The sequence below is a fragment of the Palaemon carinicauda genome, chromosome 40 (genome assembly GCF_036898095.1).
Source record: "Palaemon carinicauda isolate YSFRI2023 chromosome 40, ASM3689809v2, whole genome shotgun sequence".
In the NCBI taxonomy this organism is placed as follows: domain Eukaryota; kingdom Metazoa; phylum Arthropoda; class Malacostraca; order Decapoda; family Palaemonidae; genus Palaemon; species Palaemon carinicauda.
The window spans coordinates 58,031,795-58,047,989 of NC_090764.1; the positions used below are offsets into that span (position 1 = coordinate 58,031,795).

At 33.8% G+C, this 16,195-nt stretch overlaps 1 protein-coding gene across 9 annotated transcripts in view; it reads left to right on the forward strand.

Moving 5' to 3' along the window:
- The window catches only part of norpA (no receptor potential A), a 753,920-nt gene that overhangs the window by 673,770 nt on the left and 63,955 nt on the right, over nt 1–16,195 (forward strand). For 7 of the 9 annotated variants that reach the window (XM_068363776.1, XM_068363781.1, XM_068363784.1 and 4 more), the window contains 6 exons: nt 185–285; nt 951–1,111; nt 1,426–1,636; nt 2,009–2,267; nt 2,607–2,795; nt 8,647–8,839. In XM_068363776.1, coding sequence (XP_068219877.1) covers nt 185–285; nt 951–1,111; nt 1,426–1,636; nt 2,009–2,267; nt 2,607–2,795; nt 8,647–8,839 — 1,114 coding nt within the window. The remainder of the gene's footprint in view (nt 1–184; nt 286–950; nt 1,112–1,425; nt 1,637–2,008; nt 2,268–2,606; nt 2,796–8,646; nt 8,840–16,195) is intronic. The other 2 variants (XM_068363782.1, XM_068363783.1) reach the window with 2 other exon arrangements.

Sequence of the window (16,195 nt, forward strand, 5' to 3'; positions counted from 1 at the left end):
GATATATGTATTAAGTGGTAAACGTTACTTTCTCCTTGGTCACTGACTACAATTGATCCACCTGTAACAAGGTACAATCTGTTTATTATGTCAGTGACACCAACACTTTCACTTGGCCATATATCTGCACCTCAATTTATGTTTTGTATAATTGTTCTAATTTGTTAATCTTCCATTATTTCAGGGCGATAGTATTGAGAAGGAAGCCTTCGCGTTTGAAAACTTCTATAAGTTATATTTCACTATTTGTCCGAGAACCGATATTGACGAATTGTTCACCTCAATGTAAGTGATTGCTCTACTACTTGATCAAAAAGATAAATAATTGCTGTAATGACGATTGGCAAACATAGGGAATCTGAAACCTTTATGGTCATTTAGAAAATGAATTTATTAAAATGTTTATTTTCATAATTATATATTTGCTTACCAATCCACATCGGATTAGTGCACTATGCGTTTGAATCATGTCAACTTTTAAATGCTTAAAGTGATTAACCTCATAACAGTTTTACTTTTAATGTGTTCCTCACACTTACTGAAGAAAAATTTTTTATTTTCTTTTATTTAAGAAATAATTGTAAGCGATGGAAATTTGAAATTTTCTTCCAGTTGTTAGATTTTCAACGTAATTCAAGTAAGAATAAAACTAGAAAATCCGAACAGAGTTTTTGGGCTTCAGAACTTCAATACACTGCTTTGATAGATTCAAGTTCATATTATCCATACCTTCTAGAAAATATCAATCTCTGTCAAAAACATTTGCAACAAACTTGACTTCAAATTGCACGCACGCTCTGTGTTTTTAGCGTTCATCATATTGACTACTTGATTTCAAACCCTTTTCATTTGTATATTTATTTTATTTCCACTGGATATATTTCATATTCAGTATATATTTCTAAATGATTAGTGATGTATTTTGCTAAGGCTTCTATTTTTATTTGTAGCACCAAGACAGAATTCATAACCATTGGTCAGCTAGTTACTTTCATGAACGAGAAGCAGAGGGACCCCAATCTCAATGAAATCTTGTATCCACTCTATGATGAAAAGAGATGTTTGGAAATCATCACAGCTCACGAGACCAACAAAGAAAACGTTGATAATAGTATGTATGAATTCTTGTATTCATTTCCTTCCTGAATGTTATTAGTCTCATAATTTGTTCCTATAACCCTGACTTTTTCTTGGTTGTTTTAAATACAGTATATAAAGTAGATATGGCTAAGGCTGTTTACTGGATTTCAAACAAATTGTCTCAATGATAGATATACTTTATTACCATTAAACAGTTAACAACAATTTTTTAAAATCCATTCTCTATTTAAAAATCTCTTGAGAAAAGTAAATCATAAAGAATTAATTTGAGATTATTTATAGCTTGTATGAGACGAATAATTAGCATTATATTTCTCCGAACAGAGCGGTTCAGCAAAGATGGCTTTCTGGCGTACCTTATGTCCGATGAAAACGCACCAGTATTCCTAGATCGATTGGATATCTATCAAGATATGGATCAGCCACTTTCTCATTATTACATTAATTCATCTCATAACACTTATCTATCGGGTAGACAGTTCGGCGGTAAATCTACTGCTGAGATGTACAGACAGACTTTGCTCGCTGGCTGCAGGTGAAATATTTTTCGTTTTTACCTGTCTTTATACCTACTGTAAGAACATGATAATTTTTATCCACTATTAAATACGTAAATTTAGTGCTATTTATAAGCTAGTTCTATTCTAATTGGGGTAGTTTAATTTTTACCTTGTGCATTATAGTTTTTTAGTATGATTGAAAAACTTATTTAAAATTAAACCTAAAATAAATGAATTTCAATGAATAGAAGGTGCGATTGAAGACTTATGAATAAAATCACGACTTATCAAATATGAACATTGAAGTAATCCTTTAGTCATATGGACTATTGAATTTTGGCTCAAATAATGCTCCATGCCTAATTAAATTCCCATGGAATTTTGTTTAAGTTGCAGTTTATTAACAGATGTGTTGAACTTGATTGTTGGGATGGGAAGGGAGAAGACGAAGAACCCATTATCACTCACGGAAAAGCTATGTGCACCGACATCTTGTTTAAGGAAGCCATCATGGCCATCCGTGACTGCGCCTTCGTCACTTCAGAATATCCTATTATCCTTTCCTTTGAGAACCATTGCTGCAAAAAGCAACAATACAAACTGGCCAAATACTGTGATGATTATTTTGGAGACTTATTGATGAAGGAGCCATTGCCAGATTATCCCGTAAGTTTGCAGGAAGAACAAAGTCTGTGATTCTTCCCTGTGTCTGTATTAATGATATATTTGATTTTCAGTAAGCGAGATTGGGGTTTATACATACTATATTCGTTTTTTTTCCTAGCAGATATTTTACTAATACACTAAGTAGGCTACTCTTTTTGGGCAAAGATACTGAATACATATATCATGACACTTCCTATTCATATAGTGAAATGTGTGGAAAAGGGAAATACTGAAGTGATATTCCTTAGAACGCATCTAGGTACAGATGCTACATACTGTAAGTCTTTTCCACAATCATTTCTTTTACTCTGGATTAACTTGCAACTTCAAACTCAACAGCTGGTTCCAGGGTCAGCTCTTCCACCTCCTAGTCTCCTCAAGAGAAAGATTCTCATAAAGAACAAACGTCTAAAGCCAGAAGTTGAAAAGCAAGAACTGGAATTGTTCCTCAAAGGTCAGTTAGATCTCGTTGACGATGACGATGCCAAAGAGGATGCATCTCAAGCGGCCCCACCAAAGGATGTCAAGGTGAGAATGGGATTTTTGGTACTTACTGTGTACACATAAATAGAGAGAGTACATCATTCATATGTGGACGTATATCAGGGTAATATGGCTGATTCTTTGAAATTATTTCCAGTACGCAGATGTTTCTATGTGATCTTTCTTATCTAAGTCTACATTGTTCCCGATATGTTAATATTTATTGTCGACACATACAGTAACTTGGAGATTATTCTTAATTTTTACTTTCCCTAATACAATATTTGATATATGAAGTTGCTAGTACAGTACTGTCTTAAGATAGGGATGTAACTTGGTTGTTTTATTGAGAGCAAATTGTGAGGATTACAATTATTTTCTTTGAACACCGGACTGTGAAACTATCATGCATTGTAGAAATACATTTTTAGCCTCTTTGAATTTCAGGTTTATCGAAAAAAGTACTAATTACATAGACTCCACATATGTGCCACCATTAATTATTATTCTCTTAATAAACATAAGCATGCTTAAAGTAATTAAAAGACAAAATCAACTTATGCTTCAAGTAAAGTAGAACATATTCCTTTCTATGAGTTTAGCACTTTAACCTATTCCTACTTTGCTTTCATCCATTCACTGCCTATAAAGTATACGTTTATATGTGTATATATATATATATATATATATATATATATATATATATATATATATATATATATATATATATATATATACACCTGTATATATATATATATATATATATATATATATATATATATATATATATATATATATATATGCTTTTATAATACAGCATTTCTTTGATAGTTGGATGCTACTGCATATTGTCTGATTTATTCAGGAACTGCAAATCCAGAGCAATTTGGGCATAGGGTCATGGCACTCAGCTAGCATTAGCGGCGAGAGCATGTATATCCAAATCTTATAAAGAAAATTCCTCAAATTAATATAAACAGCTATTTTGAAAATTAGAGGAATATGCTCTGTCTAAAGCCATGGATTTAGTCTTGCATCCTGCAGTCATTGGTATGAAGCCCCAGGTCTCTTTGTTGTCTTAATTTGAGATTTTGTGTTGATTTTCTGGTAATGAAAAGATGTGCAAGCATCTTTAAATCCCTTAAGCTGTGAATCAGGGAAGGGTTAAGTAAATAAATAGCACAAGAGTGACTGGATACACAGCTAGTGATAGAAGATGGAGAAAAATAGTGCCAAACTACTTTCTTGAAGATTGTTGGTATTTTTCATAATTTATTGATATATGCCAGCTCTGGGAGTTGAAAAGGTTTTACCAAAATAATCAGTGAATGTATGTTTAATCAAATTTAGAATTGTACGTAAATGAAAACGAGTAATGTTTTTCCAAAGAAATTGAAATAGTGAAGCAACATCTGTAATAAACTTGTAATCAAATTGAGTTATTTGGAGAGTGGACTGTTATTAAAAGAAAATATGAATGTGATTGGGTAATTAATGATAGTTCAGATAAAACACTATTTTAAATTTCCATCCCTCTACATGGAGTATTAGGAAGACTTGCATAGATGGAATAATGATTCACAATCTTGTTTTCTTTATTACATGAAATTGGATTGAAAGTAGCCCATTCACATAGGAGGCCACTTGTCTTTTCGTAACTTTCTTTGGTTCAGTTTAGTACTTTACTTGAAGCACACTAATCCAAGATAGTTTCCTTTATTGACCAATCACGTCCAAGAGAACATTAACTGAGCTACGATTTGGGTGTTCCTTTCTTGGACACAATATGAGTCACTTGTGAGATGTAAGACAAAAGACATTTGAAGAGATAAGTTTCCTAATACATGTATAAACATTTATTCCTGTTAAAAAAAAAAAAACACGGAAGTGTGCATGCAGTCTTACCTCAGTAGTCTTTCACTTAGGAGTTTATAGAAATTGGTATTTCTCATTTCAACGAGAAAATTTATCTTAGTGCTCGTCGTCCATTTGTTATTCATCACATTTGGTAGAACTTGTATAAACCGAGAAAAGCCGGGTTCCTCTGTATCTCTCTACAGAATCCAATGAAGTTTTTTTTATGAGGAGCACTGATCATCACAAGAAATAGAAGTATCACGTAGTCCATACAGACCATCTTTTGAAAGGTCCGTCAATAGATTATTTCATTTATACTGTATGTCAACATGGATCTCAAACAAGTTCAGTTGCTCATTAAAAACATCTCAGAAATACTAAAGAAAAAAGTTTTTGGCAAACTTACTTTGGCTATCTGGAAAGGAAACACTACTTACAGACATGCAAAAATTTACTATGAATTCTTAAAAATAGAAACTAAAAAAAAGACTTAGTATGAACTCTACGCTTTGGAACAATCTATTGCGTCCGACAAATTGAGTAGTGGTAATGTAACCTACATGCGATGACAATCTCCTTTCAGATAATTGAAACAGTTGACTTTCTCGCTAAAGTAAAGAAAAATGTATGCATCCACTCAGGAATGGAACAGCAGATGGTCTTAACATCAAAATTATCTATTTCTTATGTACGGATATTTGATAGGCCTCACTGGAAAGCTGGATAGCAGTAGGCTACCCCAAAAACCTGGGACTGTCTTTTTCGCCAATAGTTTTCGTTATTTTCAGGGGATAACTTGGGACTTGTAATATAAAGCACTTGAGTGACTGTGCGTAGGGGGTTGATTTTTTTCCTCTAAAATCCATAATGGTCGTGGCAACTATCCCTGGCCAGCTTAAACTTTTCCTATTATTCTTCCTCCATAATGTTGTAACCCTCTGTTATTCATTTCTTTCAAGTGCATATGGAGATAAATGATAACTATAAACTGTTGTCACCTGCAGCAAAGAGAGTACAAATTTCTTCTGATGCTAAATTTACCTTTTTTATTCACTGTGCAGATAAAATTGCTTTATCAAAATAACTTACTATGAAAAAGCTCTACTATAATTTGATATCAATGAAAATTATATCTTTATTTGTTCATAAATAAACCTTTAATATAAATTTCAATAGTTATTTAAGTGTATTGATATATTTTCACATAAAATAACGAATGAGTATGGTTATGCTAAAGATTTGCCTGGAGATACCAGAATAAACTGAACCATGATGGAATTGTATAATGTCTAAACTTTCCTATTCTAGTTTAGGTAGTAACTCATTGTACAGTTTAACAGTCAGACAGTCCATAAAACTAAACATAAATTCTGTTAAACATGCAAACAATAATGAAAATTAAATGCAAATTGTACTCTGCATGTCACAAAATGTTGTCTCCGGGTAAACTCTGGAGGCAATGTTTACATAACTTGTGCATAGCCACCATCCAGAAGACCTCCAAGGAAAAGAACAATAAGTGTCGTCTAAATGAGAACATGAATAAATACAAATTTTTCATAGACAAAAAAAAAAAAAAAAAAAGGATAGTTTTAAAAAATATATAATTTGGATGGTCGATTATATCGGAGGACCTGCATGACCTAGTATATCAAATGAGTGTGTACCTGAGCTCTGATTAAGCTAGATCCGAGTTATTCTTCCCTAAAAGTTTTTTATAGCGGGAAAAAATGTCTCAATGTTTATGAAAAAAAAGGAATTTAATAAAAGATTTAAAGGTAGCACTTGCTTACCAAGACAAAGAACAGTGGTAATTATTTGAAGAATAATAAGAAAATGTCATGGAAAATATACTTTGAAAAATTAAAATTCCACACACAAGAGATCAGAGGAAACAACACCGCTTTTATCGGTAACCAATGCAAGATCACAAAAAATAGTTGCTTTCTCATCGGCCAATGGCTACTGATTTTAGGGTATTTAATTCAATACGGCTTAACTGCAGGCTATCTCACCTGTACTTTGGATAATCAGTTTTGCAATTAGGATTTTACCATAGAGAATTTTTTCGTTTTTTTTATTTCAGGATAAAAGATTTGGATGTACATGCTTTCCCACTGGTGGCTGGTTAGCAAGCATGCCTATGGTTATTCTGAAACAACACATCAAAATTCGTTACTTTGTTGTGTTATAATAAACAAGGAGTTTCATAAATATTACGAAGTTCCAGAAGTGGATTTTTGAGGAAAATCTTATATGATATTTTCCAAAACACCATTTTACAATTTTGTATAACCGTTTTGGAGAAGCAAGGAATTCGGTGCAATGAAGTCAATGTAACAGACCAATAAAATCAGTTTAGATAGAATGGCCCATCTCTTTAGATTAAATTTCATGTAATCTTGGTGTCTTTATCCTAATATCAAATAACAAAGGCAGTTTGAAGAAGAAGACTGTTTGTTTTGCATTTTCTTAGAAAGGAATAGTATAATAGAATTCATATGTAAATAACACATGCCTGAAAATCAAGAAAACTAGCTTCGAAGTGTTTTGCTAAAATTTTCTCCAATATAGTAGTCTGTGATTACTATAGACAAAATTATGTATAACAAAAAAGTTTTTAAAAAATTCATCATTAAGTTTTCAACGTTTAGTTAGTTTTGAAAAGTTGATTTTTTCTATGTAAAACATCGGTAAAGGTGGGTTTTTTTTTTTCAAAGCTTTGATATCCAAAATTTTTCATTAATTAGAATTCATGTAACTTGATTATTAACGTTTTTGTAAACTTGGTTTCGATTAAATGTTATTCTATTTCAACATTCAAGTGTCAGATTGAAACTACAATGTCTTTATTCATTAGAACTTTCATGAATTTACCCCAGAGTTGTTTAAATTAGGGCTTTTTACTTTCTATTAATTTACGGCCACTGTTTGGCTGCGTTTCTGTGCAAGTCTATTTACATGAAAATTTAAGTGAGGAAATATTGTGATTTAGTTGATTTTAATAATCAGTGACACCTAGAATTATATAAAACTTCCTTTCTTGTATATTTCCACCTTTTATACCTCTATATTTTAGATCTTCCTCTGAGTTTTCCCATTTTCCTTTCAAATTTCTGAACTGAGCATCTTACCCCATATCTTTCAAAGTCTGAGCCTCATCACTTGTAATAAATGAAACCTTCCACGTGAATGCTAAGAACCCCTCAGTAAAGTTGCGAATGCTCACCGTGGAAGAAGGCCTAGTGCTGAAATGCTTTGCACTTAGCTCTAGCATTTGTTCGTGCGACACACAAATGTTTCAAGCAACGTTAAAATTAGCAGCTCTCAATCATTTTAAGTTCGGGTGCTCTTGGGATGACCAGCTTTTTATGATTATTTTGTGTTCGCTTTTGGTTTGCATTTGCTTTCGGCCTTTTGAAAACAATTAATCATCTTCAGCTGAAGTATGAAAGATTTGACAGCAAGCAGTTACTTATCACCCACATTGTGCAATGTAAGTGTCGACAGTAAACGAGTAAAAAAAAAAAATTAAATTTATTTTTTTATCAATTAATCGTCTCCAAGAAATACTATGTATGTATTATCCATTATTACATGTGCATTTTATGTCTACTTAATTTCTTTGCCTGACTTATTAATATGACTTCTAAGAATTTTGTGTGTTTAATTTCTCATAGTTGTGGAATCTGTAACTGGATACTGTTTATCGTTCCATAACCCGGCTCATCAAAATGAAATTGAATATGTTAAGCATGTGGTCATCTGTCAGCTGTTATATGAACCTCTGAAAGTAAATTGGTGTAAAGTATGTATCATAATCCCCATTAACCCCCCCTGCCTGCTTAAGTACTGGTCCCTCAGAATCAAATTTCGGTCAAGTGTTACCTTGCTACCTGAAAGGCCACAAAGACAAGAGCCTGCCTTCACCCCCCCCCCCCTCCAGCTATTTAGCTCACTATCCTAGTATACCACTCTATCCATCTTTCTCGTCTCACCTTACCTCTCCAGCCTCTGTCTCCTTCTCTGTCCCTTGTAGAGTAACTCGTGCACTACCATCACCACCCCTGTGTCGCAGCCCTCTCTAGAGGACGATAAGCCCCTGACGGCTGAGGAGCGAGCCTTCCTCTACTACCAGTATACTGGCGCTACCACCCACGTCCACCCTGTCCTCTCTTCCTACGTCAACTACTGCCAGCCAGTCAAGTTCCAGGGGTTTGATGTGGCAGAAGGTAAATGGGCATGATCCTCCTGTTGCGCTTGCATGCCTTCCTGCTTGGTAGAGTTTTGGGAACTGGAGAAACACTTCAAAAGGTTATGAAATATTGCATGCATAAAGAATAGCTGTACTATTGTTAGTGTAACTACATTTTTTTCAAATGTACCGTGTTTATGATTATATTTATCTCATATAAGTGTACAATATTTTTACATATATTTATGCAGATCACATTTGAAGATGATGTACAGATTATACATACCTGCATATACTTGCTGTATTGCATACGTAATTCTTATATGTGGAATGCTTTATGGGTGCCTAATGGAGACCTGTTAATGGCTCCTGGTAGTATCATGAGTTGTAATTGTCAAAACATTGAATGAAGTGAGCATGGAAAGATATATATTTTTTTTCTTGAGTTAATATGTTTGTATAGTCCATGTTATACTAAAGTAGCAAAAGGAAAGAATTTCAAAACCCATTCTAACTACCTTCAGAAAGAACGTGATGTTCAGTTCGTTTGCACACACATTCTCACAATTTATATATTTTTTTTTCTACCATATGGTATTTTTCATGAAGGAGATAGTTAAACCTATTGTTTTTAGAAAAACAATCTGGATCAGTGGTGCCAGAAGAGGCCAACCGTTGCTATAGAATAATAATCTGGTCAGCATAGTATTTTTAGATTTTGTTGAACGGGTATTATATAAGAAAGACAGATCTGAATGAAACAAGTGTGGAAATTCTTAGTTTAAGGTTAAGAATGCTTTTAGAAATGAATATTGAGGATGAAAAGAGAAAAGATACACACAAAAGATATAGCTCCCTCTACTGATACTATGACCAGAGGGTCCAAAGTAGTAGCTAATGATAACTCAACTGGTAGACCTACTTACCAAGGGGTGGGAAGGCTGTAGTTACCAGTGAAATATATCAGGCAATGAGTGTAAAATGAACTGGAAACTAACAAATTGTAAGTCCCTAATGATGCCTGGAATTGATAGGTTTACATATGAGATGCAGGGGTACGGCGATGATAGTGTAACCGAGGGCCTAACAAGTTTGGTAACCTATATCTAGCTAGTAGAAAGATTTGTAAAAATTGGCAAGAGGAATAATCGTTCAATATTATAAAGGTTATGGTGATAGAGGAGACTGTACCATTGTAGTCACATAGTTCTCAGTATACCCGGAAAGTGCATGGTAAGGATTTGATTGAGAAAGTAAGAAAACAGAAATATTAATTGGAAAACAACAATTACGACATTGGAAAGGATATGTGAATCAAGTTTTTGTTATGAAACAATTATTCAAGAATCATGAAAGTGTAGGCAAAAGATGTATGTGGCAAAAGTATAACTAAAACCCAATAGATAAACAACGTGGTATAGACTGTAAGGCATTGCGTGATCCAAAATTTCCATGACAGAAACAATACCTGGGATAGGATATCAAAACAAGCAAGTGACTGGTATGGTGTAAATGTGGGATTTAAATGAGGATGTCTTGTGTCTCTATGGCTATCAAGTGTTTGTAAGGACAGAGTAATGCGAGGAGTTGTTGGTTAGATATAATATCAGAAAATTTTCAATATTTGCACCCGACACAGTACAGATTGGGAATAGTGAAGAGAAATTGTAGTCACTAGTAAAAGAAAGAAATAAAAATGTAAATGTGAGCAAAAATAAGGATGTTGGAAGTAAATGGAAACGAGCTAGAGGGAGCAATGAATGGTAATATGGTAGAATAATGAAAGCTAGCAAGTCATATAAGCTTTTAGGAGTAGTTAATATAAATGGTGGTAGGATGAGAGAGGTAATGATTCAAAGAAAAGCTGAGAGAGGAAAGACGTCAGGGTTTATGTAGTATATTGAAAAAGAGTAGCATTGTATGTGGAAAATATTGTTAAGCCAGCTGTCTTTTATGGAGGTGAAAGCTGGATTTTAGATGTGAACGAAAGTAAGAATGGTTGAAGCTTATAAGTGAACTGAATATGTGAAATGAGACTGATTGCAATGGTAAAAAAAACAAATTAAAGATATTTATAAGTGGTACAAAGTTTAGTGCATTTACGAGAATGGAACAGTATGTTTTGGGCTGGTTTGGTCATGTGGAAAGAATTGATGTCAATTGCTTTGTGAAGAGTGTAAAGCATAAATGAAAACTATTCGTTGGGATGAAGACCTAGAAGGGATTGGATACTAGTTGTGAAAGAGATATTGGAAGGATGGAGTTTCAATATCCAGAACACGAAAAAGTGAATACCTTATGAAGGATGATAAGACAGTGTGTGTAGGGATGATTGGTGCACTGATGATAAATCCCCCTCTGTATAGCTGAATGAAGTGGCTGCAGTTGAAATGCGATAATGGCTTTTGGTCTATATATTGTTGTTATCAGGAAAAAAAATAGCTTAATGTAGAATTTATTGCCCATAAACTGAAATGGGTATCATCACGTGGGTTCAAGGTAAAGGGTGTGTCTAGTGACCTAACTAATAAAGACATTATTAGAAAGTAGAAGGCTGTATTCTTTTGGTTTTGACTTTGTACCTCAGGAAACGTATATAATAAAAGAATACATCTGCTAACACACACACACACACACACACACACACATATATATATATATATATATATATATATATATATATATATATATATATATATATATATATATATACTGTATCTATATGTGAGTGTAATGGTTAGATTAGGGTTGTATTTGTTAGGATTCATAGATATCAGTTAAGTGGAATTCAAAGACCAGCCTGGGTTTGAACAAAAGCTTACACACACTATCTATCCAATTATTTAGTTAACGCTTACAGTCACACAATTAAAAACCATTCTTGGTAGGACTATATTCCTTCAATGATCCAGTAAATGCTAGAGCAATAAAATTTATTTTATTTTAAAATCATAAAATGGTGATACATGCACCATTGTTGCAAAAGTATTTATTAAGAGGTTATTTGTCAATGGTGGCCATTTAGAGATTCAAGTTGCCAGCCATTTTCTAAAATAGGCATTTAAAAGGTTATAAAAAGGTACTCCTCCTTATAGGAATTAATGTACAGGGTAGTCCATCAAATCGTGTGATCACAGTGATGCTTTATACATATTTGAACATGCTGAAAATTATTTTGTTGCTACAAATACCTTAAAATGCAATTTTTTTTAAAAGGTGACATCATTGCTGTGTAACTTTTTCAATGCCAGCTAAGTAATTGCATTAAAGTGCAAGAAACTTAGTACCCCAAATGCTGCTTAACTTATCACAAATCGGTGAAACAGTCGCACCTGAGTTAACAGGGTGTGCAAGCACAGAAAAGCTTAGCTAAGGATAATGAGGTTTGTTATCTGGATGGCGTACAGATCACAGGTGGCTAACGGCAGTGGATAAACTATCAGAATAGTTTTATGGCCAAATGTAGAAAAACCTAGTTGTGTCCTTTATAGCAAACTGTTTGTTGAATGAGGTTGTTAAAGGATAACCTCTGGTCCATTAGCCTCAAAAGGGATACCTTTATAGAAGCTATCGAAATTAAGATTACATGTTGACTAAGAAAAATTCATAGAGAATTGACTGGGAAAAGTGTTGCCTTTGACATTAGACAACTTAGACAAGGATGGAGATCCTGTCTCCACAAAAATGTTCTGTTTAAAAAGGTTTTGATGATTATAGTAGTTTGACAAAGAAAACTTATCTTTCATTCTGTCAATAATGTTAATAAAGCTTCACACAGAAACATAGGGTGTGTCAGGATAAACCAAATGTGGCAAAAACAAGGCACTGTGCCATGCCTGTTGAACTCTTCTAATTAACAGAATAAGTTACAGAGCTCAAAAAGGCAACTTCATAAGTAGCTGTAGAAGATGGTAGTAGTAGCAAGTTATTGAAAGAATGGCAGTAACACCAAAGCAACAGAATGCTTTTGCCTTACTGAGTTCAGGAAATGTTTTGCTATAAGAGTTGGTGTATCCAATAAATTTCTTAGCAGATTTGTACAACCTAGAACGAGTCCACATTAAAGCACAGGAACTAGCACAATGTGGTAAACATAGAGATATATACTGAATATCCTTTTCTAAGTTAGTTATTTGTATAGTAGAGATGAAAACTACTTGCGATAGTGCCAATTCGCCCATTCTCAAACATTCTGACATAGAAACCTCATCAGTTAGGTGTTGATATGTGTAACGCTCATTTTATTCTTTCAAAGAACCATCTGATTCTTTCATTCTTTAGTTACTGACTTAATCATCAAGAAGAAGGATGCAGGTATAGTCCTGGAGAAGCAAGGAAATATTGTGAAAATTCATCTAGCTATAGCTGCTGTTATGATTTAGAAGACATCCTCCAGCCCAAGTTGCAATTCAATGACACATTTCACAAAGGCTGTACTGAAGTGGCTGTGTCAGCAATGTTCCTATGATTTCTGATAAGTCGTGTGAATAAATTATTATGGTACAGACATTAAATCACAAATTCGAAATGTTACATCAAAATCTATCCTTGTCCTGTCAGTTGTTACAGTGAAACTGTTTAACCAAATTCTGTGCAGATGCACAATTGCATAGGCACTCCAAGTACTGTGAAACACCTTTCACTGTTTGTTCATATGGATATGCCTGAGTTGCCACGACGGAGAGACAACTGATTAATATGTTACACGAGAGTGAGCTCAGCATCTCATTTGTCAAGACTCCTATAAATATCAGCCCAATTAGAGTGGTATGCATTAGCAGAACCCCAGTGAATTGGAGAAGCTTTGGGATAAATGACAGAATTGAAACTTTTTTTTCCAAAAAAATGTGCTAGTTTTAGGTGACAAACTCTCTTGTAATAACAAAAAATAGAAGAGATCATCACCAATAAATTTAAGCCTTGAAGTTATATCTCTATAATGTAATGAGGAAGTGTACACATTGTTAAATACACAAACAAGGGCTGTAATTGCAGAAAAGAGCAAGTTTCTCATCTTCATAGCTAATGACAGTGATGTACTTACCATTTCAGTGAGTATTCATTGTTGCAGGAGTTTGGTCTTCATAACATAAGGATTCTTTTGGTCAGGGTAGCGGTACTCTAATGAATTCCAGACCATGATATTGTCCCTACAATAGGGCCAAAGAAACAAGTGGTATCCTCTATTTCCAAGCATTGAGTGGAACTGACTTTGTGTCTGCTATTCTGGTAAGTGAAAGAAATCTGCATGGCAGATTTGGATCTTCTATGATAAAGTCTCTTCAACCTTCACTAAACTAAGCTGAAAGTCCAAGAGAAGGGAACCATACTGATACTTATATGCTTTAAGGACTTGTGAGCACAAGATAAATGAGCGTTGGCAATTGAATGCTGATAATTAAGCCCAAGACAAAGCGCCAATAATTCAAAATACGGTCCAGTCACTTGGTAAAAAAAAATCTCCCTATCTCTCAATAATTTTTGTTTGGTTATTACAATTATTTGGTTACCATCGTTAAAATTATTCCATTTAGGAAAAGTAAATAAAAAAATTTCTGTATGCGTGCGTGTCTGTTTATTGTTTAGCTATTATACACATTTCGTATTATCGTTAAAATCATCCTGTTTAGGAAATTATGATAAATGTTTTTTAAAGGAAAAACATCTTTGATTTTTTCCAATTCCCATAACCCATAATATAGAGGAAATAACATCGTGTTAAGGAAATTAAAATATATTGCATGAAGATTAGTCTTACGGAGTCGACAGAGTGCTTAAAAGTAGCAAAGAGTCGGGATGTTGTTGTTTAAATGGAAAGTAGAAAAGAAGGATATACATTTATGAATATGAATGCACATCCACCATTGATCAAAATTCTGTATCAGATTCAGCAAAGTTAGTGGATAGCTTATAAGAGATACGGTTTCGCGAAATGTTCCTCTAATGTTAGTCTTTCAAGACACCCAATTTAATTTGTATCCTGTTCTTCCGAAGTATCATTCCCTTCAGCGGACAGTTTAACAACAACTGAAAGGACATCGATTGTAAATGTCGTCTCTAAGTGACATAGGGGAAATAAATATAGCTCTTAGAACTTGTTTACACGTGTACTGGTGAAAACAAAAATTTCTCTGCATATGACTCCGGTGATGATAATGATCCTGATTCTTATTTTATATTTGAGATTGATATCTTTTGCCATTAGACTAGAGAAGTGGTCTATGAATAGTTTTGAGATTTTTTTTTGTGGTATTTACAGGAATGAATAAAAATTCAAGCGGTCACATATGTTTTTGTAGGGTTCTGTTCAATTCTAATTTTCATTTATTGTCATAATAGATAAAGATTAAAAATGCTGTATATAATTTTCCCCCCTTTCAGAATAAAGCAGAAAACTTATCTCAAAATTTATCCTAAATTGGAATGATTTTAAACGACTATAACCAACTATTGCCGTAACTATACAACAGATATGAAGAGAGAGAGAGAGAGAGAGAGAGAGAGAGAGAGAGAGAGAGAGAGAGAGAGAGAGAGAGAGAGAGAGAGAGAGAGAGAGAGGTTTTTAATCTAACACCCGGAATTTATGGCGCTTAATGTCGCCGCTCAAATGTTACTGCGCTCAATTGTCTTGTGTTCATTTGTTTTGGGCTCAAATGTCTTGACCTCATTTCTCTTGCGGTGACCCTGACTGATCAAGAGCATGCAATGATGTTAATTGGGAAAGAATAGAACAGTGTGTCTGTAAACAGAAATCATATGACTCTATTCCATCAACCTTGGCAGCCCATGATGAACATAGTATATGTAGCATACCAGGATAGGATTCTAGTGGTCGTAGGCAACAATAGTTCATCCAGAAACCAGCAGTCCAGCTAACTGTGGATAGTTAGAGAAAGATGGAACATCACACATTCACTGAATAACACTTTTGATTATTATTGCTACCAGCTGATAAATGCTGACAAAATATACTTGTAAGCAAGTGTAATCAAAGATGTCAAAGCTGTGATTGGATAGTAGTAATGGAGGTGTGGCCAATTTGAAGCCTTTTCGCCTTATCAGTATACCCTTTAAAGTTTTCTAATTTATTAATTTGATAATGTTCTGCCAAGTTTGATATTAAGCAGAACAAGTTTCAGTATTCGCAGTACCTTCCATCCAAATTGATGTATTACTGAAAGTTAATTTAGCCATTTCAGTTCACCGAAAGGACAGTTTTCGTCTTATTTTTAAGACAAATTTTAGCATGATCCTCCATAAATAACGAAAATTAGTCACTAACTTAAGTTTGAAGACATAAATTTCAATTATGTCCATTTTAAAATTTCATATGGCCTATCGGATCGATTTGTCAAATAACACCAAGGAAGGAGGGCGGGTTAGTTAGTTTGCT